The sequence below is a fragment of the Pseudochaenichthys georgianus genome, chromosome 4, assembly GCF_902827115.2.
Source record: "Pseudochaenichthys georgianus chromosome 4, fPseGeo1.2, whole genome shotgun sequence".
Classification (NCBI taxonomy): Eukaryota; Metazoa; Chordata; class Actinopteri; order Perciformes; family Channichthyidae; genus Pseudochaenichthys; species Pseudochaenichthys georgianus.
In genome coordinates, this window is record NC_047506.1 from 24,820,271 (window position 1) to 24,840,623 (window position 20,353).

Sequence of the window (20,353 nt, forward strand, 5' to 3'; positions counted from 1 at the left end):
CGCTTTAACTCAACGAAGCTCCCTTGATTTCGCGAAACTTCACTAACAAACCGTCAATTTACTGCTGAATTGTTAATTGTTGCACTCACACATCGTATCATACATTAAAAATATTTTACTTAATATTAACACACTGTGGTAAATTCGGCATCCAAGTTATCCACCCACGTTAGCATTTTTACAAATCTGCTGAATGGTATGCACTGCAAATATGGGGAATTCAGCTCAACATTTTTGACTTTGCCTATAGTTGATTGCATGCCGTATTACAGTAAAGTATTGCAATGAAATATAATATAATATATGATTCATATCTGAAAACGTTCTGCTTGATGTATGTGGTTGTATAGACTAAGCCGAACGTAAACGATCAATATTACATGGGCAGACTGTTTGGCATTCAAAGCAAGTTGCATTGGTTACAGTTAGATGCAATACTCTCAGTGCTTCCGGTTTAATCAGCTGTTCAGTGTGCCATAGAGCCTGGAATGTAGTCTGTTCCTTCTTTCACACCAAACTATTTTGCCCTCATGTCCCTTTGCATTAGACCCTAGAAATAAAAAGCCATAATAATAACACGTAACAGTTGGTCCAATTCCACATAATGAAGATACTCTATAACATACAATAAATAGCCACATTTCCTCTGTTTGCTTTCAAATTAGACTTAAAAATAAAATAAAACACTTAATTGTTCCGCTTTATTTAAAATAAGGGTAAAACATGCACATTAATTCCCCCTTTTTTGAGCAAACAATTGCTACAACCTTGCAAAGTACTGAAAGAAGAAATATTTTTCATTTTGAGTTGCTGTCAAATTTGCATGGCATGTCAAACACTAACAAACTGCTGAGACAGAAACCGAAAGAAAACATTCTTCAGGCACACCTGTGTCCACATTCACTATTAACGGAGCCAGGTATTATCAATCTGTTTTATATTAGCTTCACCCTGAGGAAGACCTTGTGAGGTCTGAGTTTTTAACCATACTAATCCTCAATTAATGGAGGCTTATAATGCACATTTATCTCCTTGCTCTACATAAGAGTGCCCGGAGAGTTGTATCTGAGTCATTACTCATGGGGATAAAAAGGTTTTAGTTATTTACATGTATATTTTTATATTTAGATGCTCAGCGAGCCCTGGAGCTTCTACAGCAGTACCGGACTAAACTTGACCAGAGGCAGCAGAACCAGAACCGGAGCAAACAGGGCGGCGTGGAGGAGGACTCGCAGCTGCAGCAGTCTCTGGACAGAGTCATCAATGTCTTCCAAAGTCAGCTCTTCAGTGCTCTGCTTGGTAAGGACATCAGTTTGAATTTTCAGATACGCTGCCCGTGACTTTTCCTTTATACATCCATTGAAAATGACATGTGGTCATCCAGGCAAGGCCTACCATTGAAATGATGGGTCAAAATAGGGAAATTGTCAACGAGGTTACCGGTCAACTAAGTTACCCAGTACTGTAATAACTATAGTAACTTAGTTGACATGTAACCTAGTTGACAATTTGTATGACATGTAGACATCATTGCACATCATTATCAAATGGAATTTTGCACTTCTGCCTTGAAATGAGCATAGTGCTGATGGTTAATATATAATGTGTCCAGTCAATGATGTTATTTGCGTCAAATGTTTGACTTTCATTGTCAACTATGTTGCACCTCATTTTTTCAAATTTAAAATATCTAAAATTGTGCTTCTGATATCCTTTATGGTATAATGTATATCTACACAGGTTGGAGTTTTACATGACATCTCTTAAAACTGTCAAAATGACCTGTATGGTAGTTTTATAATACAAAATATCCCTATCCTTAATGACAGTGCTGAACATATCACATGAAAAAACAAAACTTTAATACAATTATTTTTTAAACTTTAAAAAATCTTTGGATATAGGCCTATGGTAGAATAGACTCAAGAGCCTTTCAAATTTTATTTTACTTGAAGTGCAGGACTTAATCAAATGATTGTAATGACATCAAGTTTGTCCGTAACATAGTTGACAAACTGAGTAGTGAAAACATCCTTTCTCTTAAAATAAAATAAAAAAATATTTAAGCTTTGCAGCTAGTGGATATGTTACACTGAGGAATATACTAACTTGAACCACTTTTTTTGTACTGTTTTGTTGATGTGAAATGCACACTAAATTATAGAATCAGTCTTATACCTTCTATTTGCGAAGCTTCGGTTAGCCTTTATCTGCTGGTTACAGTGATTAGTCCCATAATATTGAGTCCATCAACAGAAGGTGTTTGTCAAATATTTGTGTTAATTGATTTTATTGTTTTATGCTAAAATGTCAGAAATATCTGTTGTCAGCCTCTCAGATATAGAGCCTTTCTGTCAGTATATTAAACTGAATATCTCTGGGTCTGTGACTGACAAAACTTTCAAAGACACAACCTTGGAGAAACTCAGACGGACGTTTTTCATTATTCGTACATGTTATAAATAAGACCGTAATACAAGCACATATATTTCAATAATGAAAGTAATTGTTAGCTGCAGCCCTTCTGCTGATACTTGCATGTGAAATGTTTTTATGAGTTTTAACATTTAAAGTGTCTTTGAGTACCATGACATGTATTATTATAATAAATATGTAGAACATCTCTGAAGCCCTTTTTTAATGTAAGCTTTATTTGCACTATTTGTATCCATGTTTTGCACATTTGACTGCCCTAGGCTCCATTTTTACATTATATTAACAGAGAATAAGGAATTAAAACCAGCATAGTTATGTTAGAGAAAAGTGTTATCATGTTAACACATTAATTTTGCTCTAGGTTAAGATTGGGATACACTTGTATCTTCGCTGTAGGTAGTTTTAACTGGGCTGTGGTTCTTGGAAAAAGATTTTAGTTAGCTATTTTTTAAACATTGTCGTGGATTTCAAAAACCTTGGCGTATAAAACAGAAACTGTCTATATTACTGTATGCCAATGTTTTTTTCGTGACCCTTTATATTGTACTTGAGAGCTGGTTTCCAAAACAAGTTTGAAAGCTCTGTGTTGCTATTGATAGCTGCTTTTATGTCTTTACCATTGACGGAGGGGTGTAGTTTGTCAGTCAGGAGGGAAACTATGTGTTTGGGATTCAATATGAAGGCATGAAGACAGATTGGCTTTAGTGTTCTTTTGTCCAGATAAAGCTAGGGAGGTTTGGCTTTTGTTTGACTGACTCTGATCTTCTGAGAAGGACAGGAGCGCTGTGGTAGCATAGTATTCACGGTTTCTACTATAACTTGTGCTATCACATGGCTTATTTTCACCAGAAAATTGAGATCAGATCACTACCATGTAGGCGTGATGTGGCCTGTCACAGCAAACACTGGGCCCCTTTGTGGAAAGCCTGCATGCATTTAGTGAATGTGTTGCAAGTATAAATTCCTCCCAAGAGTTAACAGCTTGTGTATAACTGGTTTGATCCGCTTGTTGTGAACTAGCGTCATGTTGTCAAACAAACTGGTTCTCTACCTGCTTTATGCCACGCCCACACCTTTAGTTCCTACAGTAACACTCCTCTCCGTGTGTGAGCATGTGTGTGTGCTGTTCACTAAACAGGGCACTGAAATCCTGTGTGGACTTTGACCTATACATCGAAAGTCTTTCATGTTTAAGCTGTGTCTTAAAACAACAGCACTGTCTTTTTTTTTTTTTAGTATTATTTATCCTTGACTTCTTATGTCTTAAATATGTTTGGCCTTTTCTGTAATCTAATATGTTTGAACATGTTTATTTATGTGTGTGTGTTACTGTATTTTGTTCCCCTCCTTGTTGCCTGTTATGTGGTTATTTCTATGTATTATACTGTTCAAATCTCTCTTCACTTTATTCCCCTTTTCTCTTCACAAACCATCCTTCAACTGTTTGTATCTTCCCTTTCCTCTCCCCACATACTGCACCTCTGTTTTTCTTCCTCTTCATCATCTCTTTATGACCACTTAACTTATTTGTTTTAGCAGTCTGAGCTAACAATGTGTATGATTTAGTGCAGAACTGTCAGTTGTGTATGCAGAGAGGAGAAAGTGAAACCATAAATCATAGAAGTTAATCTAATAGGGTCCTTGTTTTATCTTTTACATTGGGAAATGACAATATACTTAACTAATTCTCTTTGAAGTGGAGAACTGTGACTACTTCAGGAGTTACTGTTTAAATACATATGGTGGCAGTATCATTGTGCTTCCACTAGAGGTCAACAGTGTATAAGCATTTTCTCCACCAATGTACTAAAGCCTCTGAATGCAATCTGCATATACAGCAGTGATTATGGTTTTCTACTGAATTGGGAACAGCTTTACAGAGCTGCAACTGATTTTAATGTTTCGATCAATGTATTGTGAAAAAGTGATCTCCTTACTGAGCCCAGATTTTGAGGCTTGTTTTTTTATTCATAAACTGTCCCAATACAACAACCCAATATATAGTTTATAATGATGTAAAACAAATAACACCTAAGTCTGGAGATGATTAAACCAGAAACTGATTTGAATTCTGAGTGATAAATATTGACAGATATACTAATCATTAATTTAATAGCTACTTAATCTTTGAATAATCATCCCATCTCTTCTGTTCTGTATCCTTTGGAGAACACATTGCCTCATGCCCCGGCCACATGAGGACGAAAACGGTCGTTTGCGTTACTGTTTAGTTTCATATAGACCGTTCGGCCACACGAGGACGACCGAATACGGCACTAAACGACTGCGGAAACGATAACGGGTCCCAAGGTGGATTGAACGGCATACGCAACGGCTCCGTGTGTACGCCCTATACGATCATTTTCTGATAATGATGAGGCAATAGCCTCATCAGCTGCTCACCCCCGCGTCAAAGTAAACTGCACACTGAATTCAGATTATTTATCTTTCTCTCGATATGGACATAAACGCGAGTGAAGTCTAATCTGACAGGACAGAGACACCTCTCAAACTCCCTAAACTAGTTATAATTATGTTTATTTTTACTGTCGGCCGGGTCACTCATTACTGGATCAGCTGCTGCATGAAACAGACACTGGCGCTGTCCGAAGAGAGGGAGGAAAAAGAGAGGCTCCGTGTATTTTATTATTATATTATATAGAGTCGTTATTCATTTGTTTTAAAGCTCAATAAATAACAAAGAAGACCTTTGACCGGCACTTTTATAATTTTATAATTTTGTCGGAAGATTTAAACTTTAATACACGCTGACTGGCGAAAAACTCTGCCCGGTTCCCTCGGCCCCTACCGCAGAGAATAAACAGAAGGGCAACCATGACAACCATGCTTCTTCGCCGCTTTTGTGGAGGAAGTTACAGCGCCACGTACAGGCTCCTGTATGTACTGCAGCTTCTCCAGCGGTTGGAGCTAAACGGAGCGGTCTCGTGTGGACAGACACTATCCGGATGACTATTGCGTGTGGACGGAAGCTTATTTGCGGTTGCGTTTGCGTTAATCCTATGCGTTTAGCCGTTTTCGCCCTCGTGTGGCCGGGGCATCAGTGTGCCTGATATTTATAGTAGTTTTATAATAAGTAAGTCTTTATTATTACTGTCATACATTCATCCCTTTAAAGTGTCATTTACAAAACCACTTAACCGTTCAGTCATTCCTCCTGGCTCTAATCTATTATTTCGTCCTCCCAGACATCCAGGAGTACTACGAGTTGACCATCCTCGCTGACAGTGACAGTTCTGTGGACCAGACAGCCGGTCCCTGGAGCCTCCCTGACTCCTATAACCCCCCAGCAGAGCCTTCTCCCCAGCCACAGCCCCCCTCAGTTACCCTGAGCCCCCCAGCTAGTGAAGGATCATCCCCGCTAAAACCTCTGTCCCCCAAACCCAGGTCGATCAAGTCCCATGCTGCTCCACTACCATCCGGGACACCCACATCAAAGCCATCTTCCCCTACAACACAGTCTGTTTCACCGGAGTCACAACCAGCCAAGCTCAAGTATCGTGCTCCTCTCCCTCCTGTCCAATCAGGAGTCTCCAAATCATTGGCGCCTGATTCTCTGCCCTCTTCTCCTTCTGCTGCCACATCCCCCGGAGCCCCAGTGAATGGTGTAGAAACCCCCAAATGCCCAATAAAAAAACCTCCGAGATCGGCACTGAATGGAACAAAGCCTCAACTCACTGCCACCAACTCTAATGTTTCGGTGGCAAGCTCCACCTCCTCCACCATTCCACAGAGTGATTCCACCTCTCCGGACCCCAACCTGGCGACTGTCTCGGCCCTCGTCTCCAGCACCATCGAGAGCTTTGTGTTTCCAATTTCTCAGGACAAACTCACCCCAAAAAGCGGCAGTCCTGTCACCAGCCCGGGTCCCATCAGAGTCACAGACGCTGTCGTAGTCTCCACATCACCTGTGACCACCAAGGACTCAGGCTTCGGCAAGGTCACTCCCAGCACGAGTCCAAGCAGCCTCAACCAGGGAGAGTTCAGCTTCAGCAGCCGCAGTCCCAGAAGTCCTACAGGGCCTTTGACTAAAGGGCTTCATCTGAGGTATGTTTGAATTGTTATTAAAGTACATTAGCAGGATTTTACTGACATTTTCCCATACCAAACTGATACGTTATGTTTGGTATAAACAGTGGAAAACACTATAGCAATGAGAAATTAACACCAAAGATGTGGACACGACAAACAAAGAATAGCTTCAGTTTTTTTCACATTTTGATGCACCCTGTTTTATAGTGGCATAAAGGTAATGTAGAAGAAAAAAATGAATGCTAAAGGCTAGCAGAGACTATAGCTTCTTAATCAATATCCTATACTGTAGGTGTTGTTGAAGTAAATAAAAAAGCATGTTTTTCAAAGAACTTAGTTGACATATTGCAGCCAACACTGCAATTTATTTGCTTTTGGGAATTCAGATGTAGAAGTGCAGAATAATATCAGACAGTTTTCAGATGAACCTCTAGACACCCTCTCTTGTTGCTATCTGTTTCCAGTCCGTCCAGCCTGGAAACAGTTAAAGTCACCTCCACCAGCCTGAGCCACGGTCCAGCCAGCCCCCGGCCAGCAACCAGCCCACTGATCCCCAACAAGGTAAGACACCTCTGCTTGTGTTGTATCAGCGACTTGGGAAAACGGCAAGACATCTCTGCCCAGAGAATCAAACTTGAGAGTGATCTCAGTTTCTGGGTGGCAAACTTGAGCTTACAGTTAGGGCTGCACGACTCTAGAAAAGTGCTGCTATGATTTCCAGAGAATCTACTGTATGATGAGAAGACAATTATCCCCCTGTACCTATGACATTTTGTCCGGTTGGTTAATATACTGAATCCCATTATATATGTTTATATGGTCATGTGGTAGGGATTTCCTTGTAGTTGTCATTGTTATTATGGGTTCACCATATTTCCATTTTTCAGGTTTTATTTAGCTGATATCTGTCAGATAGTGTATACATTTGCTTTGATTCCGTTAGTAAATACATGATCTAGTTATTGTCTTTTGTCAGAATTGGTGTCAGAACCTCTAAAGGTATTTTTATTTCACTGTGTTGCACCACATTCTGTATCTGTGCCCATTTGGTTTAATGCTATTTTTACTTTAGGATGCCAATTATGAAGAGAAAAGGGGCAATGTTCACCCGGCTATTGTTTACACAGAAGAACAATGGTTGTACAAAAGGAGAAAGCATAGAAGTAAGACTTTGATTGTTTTTTTGTGTCTCACATATCACTTGTCCTAAATAGAAACATTTATGATACAGGAAGTACAATTATTAACTGGTGACAACACGTGTCCTCTGTAGCCATGCGGAGGGGCTGGTGGCTGCAGAGAGCTCAATTAGATGGACAGATCGTTTATGCAGGCTGGCTGTTTGGACATCGGCTTACATTTCATTACATAATATGACAAGGGGAATCAATTCAGTTCAGTAACATTTTATTTAGAGATGGGCTCATGCAACTAGTTTCACTTGTTGATCTTGCTGAAATGGCATTGTGTGGTTTAGGCTGTTTAAACACAGGTTTACACTGCACACAAATTGGCTTTGATCTTCTGCTGCTGATAGTCCACATCTTGGGGAATTTGATTTAATATGGACTTACTTTGCTTTATAGTGAAAAGCTGTTTTAATACAGTTATGTTTGTGTATCAGGAAACATGTCCCCTTACAGTTAATACTGCTTGTGTTTGGGTTGGTTCTTACTACGGTTGTATTCATTTGCTGCCTACAGTATAAGCTGGTTGTATTGTCTTTGAAAATGCATAATATTCAACTATAGTTTTGAATTGAAATGAATGTGAATGTGAAGGTGATATTCCTTATGCCTGGAAGGAATTTCTTAACACTTCTCTCAAATGTCTACTTGGGCTCAAGGATGAAATGATTTGAATGTGGTGGTCACTGTGGCCTCAACTATTAACTATTTGTTTGCCGCAATAAAAAAATGAATTTGCAAAGTTAATTTCACACTAGTGTCTTAAAGGACAAAATGATGTAAGTGATGACAATACATAAAATGGGATTACTGGTATTAAATAGCATATTATAAAATAAATTGAGACCCAATGATATTCAATCAATCAATCAATCAATCGATCGATCAATCAAAGTGTATTTATGTAGCCCAATATCCCACATTTTATATTGATCTCATTGGGCTTTACAGTTTATACAGCGTAGAAATACGACCCCCTCTGTCCTGAGACCCTCACATCGTGCAGGGCATCTTGAGTGAATCTCTTCTTTGTGTGAAGCTTCAGGGTGCAAACGAGCTTTAACTTCGCTTATACCCAAAGTTGAAAGTAGAGCATCCATTGCTCTACTGCTGTTACTGTTCACTTAGCCTACCCCCCCACGCCTGACCTGATAAAACAGCAGAGAGTGGTGTGTGTGTGTGTGTGTGTGTGTGTGTGTGTGTGTGTGTGTGTGTGTGTGTGTGTGTGTGTGTGTATCATAAGTATTTGTGTTTGTGCTTACCTCTGTGTCTGTGTGAGTGTTTGCCTGTGCATTCATGTGTATGCGTTTCTGCGCCTGTCTCGATATGTTTGCCCTTTTTTGTGTGTGCTGCTGAGTGTGTTCAGGGTTTGTACGGACATATACTCTGAGCCATGCACTTCTTGAAGTCAAAATGTGGCAACCAGCTGCCATAAAACGCAGATAGCAGCTGGAAAACAAGAGGGCGGGCTGATGTGCACCGGGACAGCTGCCATGTTTCCCAATCCGCCTCTACTTTTAGCATAGAAGTCCTCTCTGGATGCTCCGATGAAAGGACAGGTGAAGATGACATGAGGAAGGGAGGAGAGATAGATTGAGTGATGAAAGAAGAGAGGGAGGAGGAGGAGACAAAGACGGACAGAAAAGCAACAAGCGGGTGAGTGCATGGTGCAAGTAGCAGCTGGAAGATGTCTTGGTGAAAGTTCACTGGCCGGACTAGTGAGGATGGACTGCATCTGCATCCTCACGACAAAGGTGAGACACAGGAAGAGAGCAGATTGGAGTAGAGCTGAGGGGAATGGAAGATAAACAAAGTAATCATTGGATAAAAGCGACCATGAGGGTCAAAATAATCAAAAACAGACAATGTGTCTGTTTTTGATTATTTTGACCCTCATGGTCGCTTTTATTATTTTAATGAGAGTTAACCCTTTAATTTGTACGTTTAAATGATGTGTGAATTACTCAGATCATCTTTTAATGAGAACGGTCATCAAGATAGTATGATTTTTAAATCAAAGGAGGATTTAAACGTGTAGTCTTTTAGGGCAAATCTACTTAGGTCATCCAATTGAAGCATTTTACAACCAACCAGTCTTGGTAAGTGATAGTAACCAAAGTGCTCCTGTCATCACATTCAATTGGTGACAGGTTGCCTATTGTACGAATGGTGTGCTATGCTTTGTGAAACTATAAGGTGATATTTTTATGCTCTAGCGAAGCAACTCTAATGGGACTGCCAAGCTGTTGCTCAGCTGTTGGTCTGACAGCATGTGATGCCCAGAGAGACAAGAAACTGGGTTGATAGGACACACACTTCAAAGGACTCGCTATCTGACTAGCTGGCTGGCTGTGTAGATAACGGACGGATTCGCTGGTTGACTGGAGAGAACTCTTGATACATGTGTGCATACTTAGACATTCCATGGCCCATTTGAAAGCAGCAGAACCAGTGTGAGCTTGTATAGAACAATGCTTAAAAGACAGGGTATGCTAAGATTGAACATGATTTTACAACATGTCTTTAGATCTCTTTGGATAAAGACAATCAGACTAAAGACATTCAGAACTGTCCCGAGTTGAACAAAGTACCCTTTCCTAGTGGTAAGTGAAAAGCCAAGAGGGGCAACATGCAATCATTGTTCCAATTAGGGTCAAAGAGCACACTGTAGGATGGACTCCCCTTAAGGCTTTCATGATATGTGTGCACATGAAATGGGGCAGAAGTAGTCATGTGAATGATTGTCAAAATATTGAGAGAAAAGTTTGCTTACTTTATCACTTTTGCACACCTGGCCAATGGCTGCGTAATGTTGACTGTTGGTTTTTAGAAAGTCACATACATTTTTGTACGTAGCAAACTTTATTTTGAAATTATAAAGTCATGGGGAGGAGATTCAGATGCTGTATATTGATTCTACTACCACTTTATTTGAAGATGCAATTAAACTAGCTCAAGTAACTAATATCGTATGCGTTTGCTAGAGATACAGCTTATAGGTCTTTGCTGTAAATTCTCATCAGCCATTAGTCTTGCTTAACAGACTTTGTTCTTCCATGCTATCTTAAAGGCTAGACCAGAGGGGCCCAACCTGTTTGGTCTGAGGTACCCCCAGAGCTCTGTCAGATGAACTCACGTACCCCTTTTTGGATTCTATATAAACTTTTTACTTCTTCTTTGCTTTTTTATTTAAACCTAGTTAAGCTACTTTACAAGCACATTCTCTACACCACCTAGTCTTCAAATAAAATGTAAAAACTATAGTTTGTTCTTACATACATTTAATTATACTACATAATTACTATAACATGTGAATTAATTGGTTATATCCTAGTACAAGCTTGATCTTGGCACCCTCTGGATCTTGATTCAGACTAAATCTCATTATGTCTTGATTGTGCTTATTCGTGGACTCTACATAAGTGTGTATATCACATTGTCTGCTTGAAGGACATACACTTTGACTCAGAGGGGATCCGCCCGCATTAGTAAGAAATCCCGCTTGGAGGCATTTTGTGACCTCGCTTATAAACTGTCAGGAATGTTTTATTGTGCTGGCTAATGCAGGGATTGTCCGGTTTAGGCTACACAAAGAGACAAACTCTCTGTGCAAAGATGTTATTCTATCAGATAAAAGAGTACACTTATGAAAGAAGCTGACTGGTCTCTTAGTTGATAGGGATATATGAAAAGTAGAATGTGCCCGAGGACTGACACATGCAGACACACTCGCATATACAGTATGCAGACACACACACACACACCACGCACACACACACACACACACACACACACACACACACACACACACACACACACACACACACACACACACACACACACACACACACACACACACACACACACACACACACACACACCACACACACACACACACACACACACACACACACACACACACACACCTCACACACACACAGTTTGCAGTCTGTTGGCAGATACACTAACAGACTGCTGGGTTTCCATCTCACATTCATCTGGTTAATCCCGTTTATCTCATTAAGATAATGGATTACAAATCAGAGGGTGTTTCCTGAGCTCAAGACTGCTAGATTACTGCTGGAGGATGTTTCAGTATGCGCTCTCTCAGCCTGATTGATACATTAGTTACTCGAATCTCCCTCTTTGACCCTCTTTTAATCTTTTACCATGTGCATTCTCGGTAAACAGAAAAAAAACCTGTTTTAGAATCAAGACCTTTTTTCACTTAAATATTTCCTATGCTCATAACATGTTCATTTAATTGCATGAACAATAACATAAAACACAATTCCATATGAACAACCATACAAATAGATTCAACTCATAAGTGTATGGCATCGAATAGGTATCACCGCTAATCCTGACAAAGAAATCACATTTAAAGATCAAAGTATTCTACCCAACCAAAAATGAATCACATTATTTAAAAATATATATTCAGTAGTATCTATGCTTGTGCAGATTGCCAATCCTACAGTTTGTGGATTTCAGTGTATTCTCTTCTCTATCTCGCCAAATCCTCTTTTCTTCTCGTCTTAAATCCCACCCTGGTGTTATTATTGTGTGATTGTTGTTTGGTCCTACTGAGTGTCACTGGCCTTCCGTGTTCCAAGAGAGCAAGAGTCTCTTCATAAGAGGCTTACCTTAGGCTGCTAATAGACTTTACAGAGGTGGATCTATTTTAGGTGGGACAAAGGAGGGAATAGAAAGGGAAAATGAAAGCGACACACAAAGACCAACGGTAGAGGAGCGATCTAGTGTGCACGAGCAGGAGTTCTAACATATATTTGGCTTTTCTCGATTAGTTTTTACTGGATTCCTTCCAGAAAAGTCCTCGCTACATCAATCCATCCATCTGTGCAACTGTCCAGCTGGTGCTGTGATGTAACTTTGAGGAGGGGGCACGGCGGACAAATTAATCAACGGTGGAGGCATGAGAGGAGATCAGAGGAGGGAGAGAACTTCCCTAGCAGCTGTAGGACTATTGAGCCCAGAGCTATGCATCTGCAGCAGGATTTACACAGATCTGTTCTGTAGAGCTGCGGTCACAGGTTAGCTCACTTCATGAGAACTTCAGTGATATATTAGGGAAGATCCGCACGTGTTTTGAAGAATTGGACTTAGGTCTGTAGGTGTTTGGATAGCCCTGCTTGTAGAAGGGCTGACACCTACTGGGCCGGTGTGAAGGCTACATGTGCAGATGGAACGTTGCAACTCTTCATCCTCAGTCAATGTAATGTATCTTCACTTACTTTAATAACTATGTATTCTCTCACTCACCTGCTGTGTGGTTCGCTTTAGAAAATTGCCTTTTGATGGTAGAGTAGGACGGTCAACTGAGTTGAATCAGTGTCCGTAATGATTAACTGGCAGTCCGTTACCTCTGTTTGGTGAATGTAAAACCCTAGCGCTGTGTTTTAGCATGTACAGTTTGAATGGTTTTAAAGCTTTTTCAAACAAAAAATCTGGGTTTAGCATCTATATTTGTACTTACAGTATAACGCACATGTCCTGTAATCGTTACCTACAAACAAACAAATAATAACACATTGCGAAGAACGATGTCCTTTTTATCCCTCATTACCAGTTTCCAAAGCCTGTCTAAAGTACAGGTTGGCCCTCTAACATATTAGTGTCACAGGCGCCTTTCAAATAGTCCTGGAACAAGATGTGTTTCATATCCTTCCTAAAATACTGATCCGATCCATGTTTCAAGGTTTCACAGAACTGTAGGTGCTAGAGATCAGCGGTGCTGGCAGAGGACCGAGTGAAGCTGAGTAATTAAGGGGAATTAGATTTAGTTCCATAGGTCAGTACTTTTACATTAAAGTTATCGGCCTGCTAATGCTCCTTGCCATGTGAGACACTGACCACAACGGAAAACATGAAGCTATGTTTGACAAAGGTCCAGATAAAAACGTAGGCAAGTTAAGCTTCATTCAGACTCATTTAGGGACTTATTTTTTGAAAATGTCAACAGGTTCTGTTTCTAATTGATGAACAGAAAACCAAAGTTGCATCATCTTGTTTGTGGCTCTGACCCTTGAAAGTTGGGAGGAAAGTGAATTAGCAGTTGTTAAATGTATAACTTTCATATAGGCCTGGAGACATCATAAATGTAATGAGATGGGAGTAGGTCTAGACAAAAAAAAAACGTATCATCAAAATGTGCCTATAGCAATATGCCATTGAAAAGGTACTCCACTGTGGTACGCAAGCCACACACAATCACACAATCCAATATAAGTGGTTTGAACAATAACCTAATGAAACTACTATGATTTTTGATGCGTTTATTTTGTTTAGTATCACTTTTTGGCAAAGACACGAGTCACATAAACTAGCCTGAAGCTAGCTAGGGTTCTGGTAACTGGAACTGTTTCTCAGCATCAATCCGTCTATAGTTGACATCTCCGAAACTAAGCCAAATCTGGAAGCTGTGAAGGGGCAAGGCCAGCTCACATCAGGTTCCAAACCTCAGTCGCAATCACCAGAACTTGGCCTGTTACCATGGTTGACTCTGGAGGCTAGGACTCACAAGTGCTTGTCTCTGAAAATAAATCACCTTTCTGAAAAAGCAGGAAAGCAGGACACAAACTCTTTGGGGCTGATAGCCTTTCGAACACGTCGTGTTACGAAGTCGTGGCAGTTTGTGATGAATGGTGTTCTTCTTATCTAAGTTGAGGTCAAATTAACCTTTTTTTTACTGCTGCTGTTATCAGATGTTTTCACTGTCTTCTCAGCAATATGAATGTATTAGCTGTGATCTCCTCTTGTGCAGGTAACATGCTAGCAAGCTAACATTAAATAGTTCAGCAGGGGTCATGCCTGAGTACAGCCAGGGCAGCTAATCCCATTGAGCAGATGACTAATCTCTGAGGAGCTACACACATCGAAGCACACATTCAGATATACGACCCCATACACAAACGTACAAGCAAGGCCTTTAGCAGAGTTCATTTCAGTTTGGTTAGTCATACCATTGCATGTTCAAGAGGTGGAAGTTAAACATCTCAGTTTAATCATGGATTGGAGAACTCATGACCTCAGTCTGTCAGAATAGTTTAGTTTCAGGTTTACTTACATGTGTACTGTGGATCGAAAAAGATTTAGAAAATGTGGCCCTTTTGTACGACTCTAAAGTACAGCAAGTATATGAATACAAATAATGAAGGATACAAAAAGAATGGTTTGTTGAAATGGACTGTGGAGAGCATAGATAGTATATGAATAGTTTCACTATAGTTTACATTTGGCCTCAACTGAAGCTTGCAAATCTTTTTCACAGTTAGTGTATTAAATCCACATAACACATATTTTACATTATATGGCCATAAACATTTCCTTCCATTAAATATTGAGGTAATACAAAATATTTTATAGTCACTCATAACATATACATTTAATCTAATAAGTAATACATTGACTGTACAATGTATTACTCATTAGGTATACAGTATTAATAACTATGTTACAGCTCATACATGCTAAACCTTCCATTACACCATATATATCCTTACATTTAATTGTCAACATTGGCAAACACACAAACCTTTTTGTTTAATTACAGAATATTGTGCCAGTACTGCTGTGTCTGTGTTTTGCCACATAGTGGCACTGCATATAAGATGAACACACCAACATGTTGGCTACCCAAATGGTGTTTCTGCAGAGTCTTTACACTTTTGCTGTGATTCTGCGAATAGATAATGATAACATATTCAATAAATGATAGTCCATCAGTGGGATAGAGCTCTAACTTTTCTGCTGCACAGCTGATATTTGTAACGGCGGGGCTTCAGCAGGAGTCAGCGTGTCCTCACACAGCATCTTGGAGGGGGGGGGGGGGTCGAGTTATATATAGAGGATAATTCACTCATGTGGAAGCTGAACACACAGCTGGTAAGAGGAGATCATGTGACTATATTTGTAATGTTGATGTATGGCAACTTTTTTGATTGGTTAATAATATACAGAATGGGGATTCTACCACGATTGGATAGTAGTGAGTGACTGAGTGTATGAAGTTACCACACACACAAACACACAGCGCAGTTATTTCTGTGCTGCCTGACCTACTAATGTTAACATGCAGTGCATGCTAGGCTCATGATTTAGCATCCTCTCTCTCTCTCTGTCTCTCTCTCTCTCTCTCTCTCTCTCTCTCTCTCTCTCTCTCTCTCTCCTCAATTTCCTTATTGTGCACTTCTTTCACGTTGTATCTTTCAGTAATTTGAAATGTGATTATGGAAATATCTCTTGATATTGTTTTTTCTTGATGTTTTATGAGCCATATGAGCCAGGTTGCCTGTGGCTATCCCAGATGTACGCACGTGTTTGTATGTGTCTGTGTGTTTTTGCTCTCGTGTCTGTGTGTGTGTGTGTGTGTGTGTGTGTGTGTGTGTGTGTGTGTGTGTGTGTGTGTGTGTGTGTGTGTGTGTGTGTGTGTGTGTGTGTGTGTGTGTGTGTGTGTGTGTGTGTGTGTGTGTGTGTGTGTGTGTGTGTGTGTGTGTGTGTACAGTATGTGTGTACATCTCCATCTGTTCCTTGCCATACACAGAGGGACTCATGGTCTTAGGAAAGCTAGCTTATCGCACGAGCCAAGACTTTGGAAGGCTGGCATATGACCCAAAGCTGACTCTTTGAAAACATAAAAATAGCTCGCTGATATATTACAAAATAATACAATTAGCAATTATTTTAAATCAGACATCCTACAACAAGACATGTCATAAAAGCAAGGTTCCAAACCCCATACATTGTTATATTAATATGCCTTTTATTGTCAGGAGGAATCTCTTGAACTATTTTATTTGTAGTGGATTTTGAAGTTGGCCTAATGTTTGGAGAGTGATATTCAAATGTTCAGTGGAAAACTATGAAGCCAGCAACAAACAAGTGAAGTCCATCTGACACACAAAAGAGTATCTCATGGATTATTTTAAATGTGCACATATTAAGTTACCTCAATTGTATAGCTAATAATATAAAAACATAACATCCAATATTAAGAAATATCAGCACAGCAAACCAAAACCATCACAACTTCTCCATAATTAAAGAATACTTCCTAGTAATGTGGTGCACACAGTCAATATGAGCTTTGCAACATGTTTCCTGCATTACTTATTCATTCATAATTGGTGCAGTACACAGAACACACAAAGTGTAAGTTTCTGCACAAGGAGTTTTTAAAGATAGGTTCCTGCAGTGCTCAGAATAACCTTTCATGCCATTGCATTATTTATATGACCTGTCTACCTGCATCAGCTTCTGGACCTAATTGGCTCCTTCAGGCTTGTGCATCTTGTATCTGCTGGAAAAGCTTCTAAAAAGAATAACTCATTGCTGATTACCAGCTTTACATGTTGGAGCATCATCATTGGTTGTGGATTGATATATTTATCAGTGAACGTGTGCATTATTTTTGGTGACCTTTGTATAGTATCATCTTTTCTTCCCCCACTATCCCTTTTCCCCCCCTGCTGAGAACAAAATCACCTTGTTTGCTTTTTTTTCTCTCGCTTCAGCCTCTGCTTTCTCACACTGTGTTTCCCTTGCTCTGTCTTCTTCTCTTTCATGCTGTGTTGTTTGTTTTCGAGATGAGGTGAGAAGACAGAGACAACCGCAGAGAGGCTACTGTGTGTTTGCTGTTTGTGGGAATGTGTTGCTGTGTGTGATAGTCCAGATGGCCCAGCCGTCAGCATCAAGAGCCACGCTTTAAGTGCAAGTGCGCTTTGACTTATTCAACTTCCTCTGCCCTATACTATATCTTCCTTAAATACTCTCATCTTTAGACTTTTTTGTTTTAAAGGTCACCTATTATGCAAAATGCACTTTTGATGTCTTACATAAATATGTGTCCCCGGTGTGTAAGGACTGGAGACTGACAAAGTGTCCGAAAATAAAACCCTCTCTCTCTTACTACTTACTACCCACATCTCTAAAAACGGGGGTACAACGGAGCTGATTCAGATTTGCTGTGGTCATGACGACATTACTAAAAATGTGGGCTGGCTTTACATTGACCTCCTGGCAACGTTCCGCGCACGGCCCAACCTATCGTCTCCTATAAGATGCGCAAAGCCTTTTGGAAGTAATATGGTCTTTGTTTCCGTTAGCAAGCATCGCTAACACTCAGAGCTAATGCTGTACTAGAGAGAGTATGTGTAAAAAATCCGGATATAAAAGGTCCTACTTTGTGCAAGAAAGGTTTTGAGCTCCATACTATTTCAGAAATAATCATTGATGTGCTTTGGAACATAATATGACGTTTAATAATGGCATCATTTACCTGAGTTTCTGCTGGTAGACACTCTAGCTTTCACAGAGCTCACTGCTTGCATGCCGCTCCAAAGGGGCGTGGCCAGGAGCAGCAGCATCGCTGGCATGTGGTAGAGTTCACATAGTTAGCATGTGGACAGATTCACAGTTAGGGTCAATTGGATTGATCATATAGAGATCACAATGTATTTTACACCATAAAGTGTTAAATGTTTGGCCAAATATAAACCTAAAGTTTGATAACCTGTGACTTGATTTACTGATTAGCGAATGATATAGCGAACGTATAGTTTGTTATAGTAGGCCTACTGTATAGTAGTCATCTTTTATGTAATAATAGCACATTATCGTAAATTGTAATAACATCTCAGAATATGACTTTAATAATGATATTGTATCAGTCTGTACATAGCACATACTTTAATATTTACAGTAAAATAGCCATAAAACAATTCCTTTGTACTTTTTTTTTGTATATGCAATATCCTTAAATAACATTACGCCTGTTAGTACAGCTGCATAAAGAGCTTGTTAAGTACAGTTTTGTACACACAATTGATCATACATAAAGATATTCTTTAACACCTTAGTCCAGATTCAGCCTGACAGAAAAGGCTAATCTTTCTCAATTATTTTAGACCAACACAGAAGGAGCTCCAGAAAAAAGATGCAGGGTTGTCCTGCAAAAAGTTGAAGCTGTCTCAACTTAGTCTGCAGCGCAATAGAAACTCATCTTGCAAGCAGACTTTCCTGGGACATTACTTAACATTACATAACCTCATGTATGTATGCATGAGTTCTGTCCAAAATCGTGTCCGGTGCTGGCTCATTGCGATTGTTAATGACTATTCTCCCTCTCCACTGATCATGTCCTGGTCACATGTGGTAGAAATAGCTTGATTCACAGTCGTCTTCCCGCCGCCAGCCAAGCAACTCTGTCGAAATATCAATTGACTAAGTCACCCCTGGAATGTGTGCGTGTTTGGGGGTTCATGGCTTCGGACTCTGGATGATGTAACAACATTGTCTTTCGACTGTCCCCTCTGCACCAACGTCATATTTGGTCAAGTGAATCTTGAGTTGCCCCTTTAATACTGGACTCCCCTCCTCCTTGCCCTTTTAATGTGGGTGGATGTGTGTGTGTGTGTGTGTGTGTGTGTGTGTGTGTGTGTGTGTGTGTGTGTGTGTGTGTGTGTGTGTGTGTGTGTGTGTGTGTGTGTGTGTGTGTGTGTGTGTGTGTGTGTGTGTGTGTGTGTGTGTGTGTTTTAGTGGAATATGACTATAAAAGGCAGAGCATCACTGCATCAGATAGAAAAAAAATAGGTAGAGGACGTCAGACTTTTAATCCGCCTTCAACCTCTGTGTGCAAGTCTTTCCTCTTTCTCTCACTGATCTTGCTGTTGAGAGGCGGGCCAAGAGAGGCAGTGGAGCGTGGCGAGGGAGAGAGAGCAAGCTATGCAGAGAGAGGGAGAGAGCGGGAGAGGGAGAGAGAGGGAGAAGGGGAACGATGGAACGAGAGAGGCACACTCTCATACAGATAGTGAGAGGGGAGATAGAGGGCTGGGGCTGCTGCTGCAGAGAGGAGGACAGGAGAGACTACAGCCATACTGACATACACACACACACTTAATCATGCACACAGACAGACTGACACACACATGCTGACAACAACAACAACAACAACACTCTGAAAACACACGTGCTGAACAGATTCAGACACACACACACACACACACACACACACACACACACACACACACACACACACACACACACACACACACACACACACACACACACACACTGAAGATACCATTGAACATGTTGCCTCTTGCATCCTGACCAGCTATGAGGATTACACAATTGAAGATGATGATGAAGATGAGAGCAGTGAAGAGTGAGAGGGAGAGGACGCTGGCCTGCCACAGCTGAGGACCGTAGCCAGGCATTGGGGGGGCGGGGGGGCCGACAGAGTGGTGGATTGTGGGACGGGATGGAGCGAGGCAAATGTTACACATGCTTGTGCATGTGTTTGTGTAAATGTTGATGTTTGTGTGTGTGTTGTGGATGTGTGTGTGAGTGTGTGAGGACTAGGATGCCCCCCCAGCGCGGGACCAGCTAGCTAACGTTAGCCACATGTTGTGCCACTGCAAAGTAGCATGCACCAACAACACCATATCTTTGATGTTTGGATGCAAGGTAGGTAGAGAGATGTGTGTGTGTGTGTGTGTGTGTGTGTGTGTGTGTGTGTGTGTGTGTGTGTGTGTGTGTGTGTGTGTGTGTGTGTGTGTGTGTGTGTGTGTGTGTGTGTGTGTGTGTGTGTGTGCGTGTGTGTGTGTGTGTGTGTGTGTGTGTGTGTGTGCGTGTGAGAGTGTGTGTGTGTGTTTGCATGT

General features: G+C 40.6%; 1 protein-coding gene across 3 annotated transcripts in view; it reads left to right on the plus strand.

Annotated features, from left to right (window-relative positions):
* Positions 1–20,353, plus strand: part of dlg1a (discs large MAGUK scaffold protein 1a) — a 107,773-nt gene that overhangs the window by 195 nt on the left and 87,225 nt on the right. For 2 of the 3 annotated variants that reach the window (XM_071202928.1, XM_071202929.1), the window contains exons 2-4: positions 1,129–1,299; positions 5,643–6,501; positions 6,951–7,047. In XM_071202928.1, the coding sequence (XP_071059029.1) occupies positions 1,129–1,299; positions 5,643–6,501; positions 6,951–7,047 (1,127 nt within the window). Of the gene's footprint in view, positions 1–1,128; positions 1,300–5,642; positions 6,502–6,950; positions 7,048–19,420; positions 20,160–20,353 lie in introns of those variants that run through there. The other variant, XM_071202930.1, reaches the window with a different exon arrangement.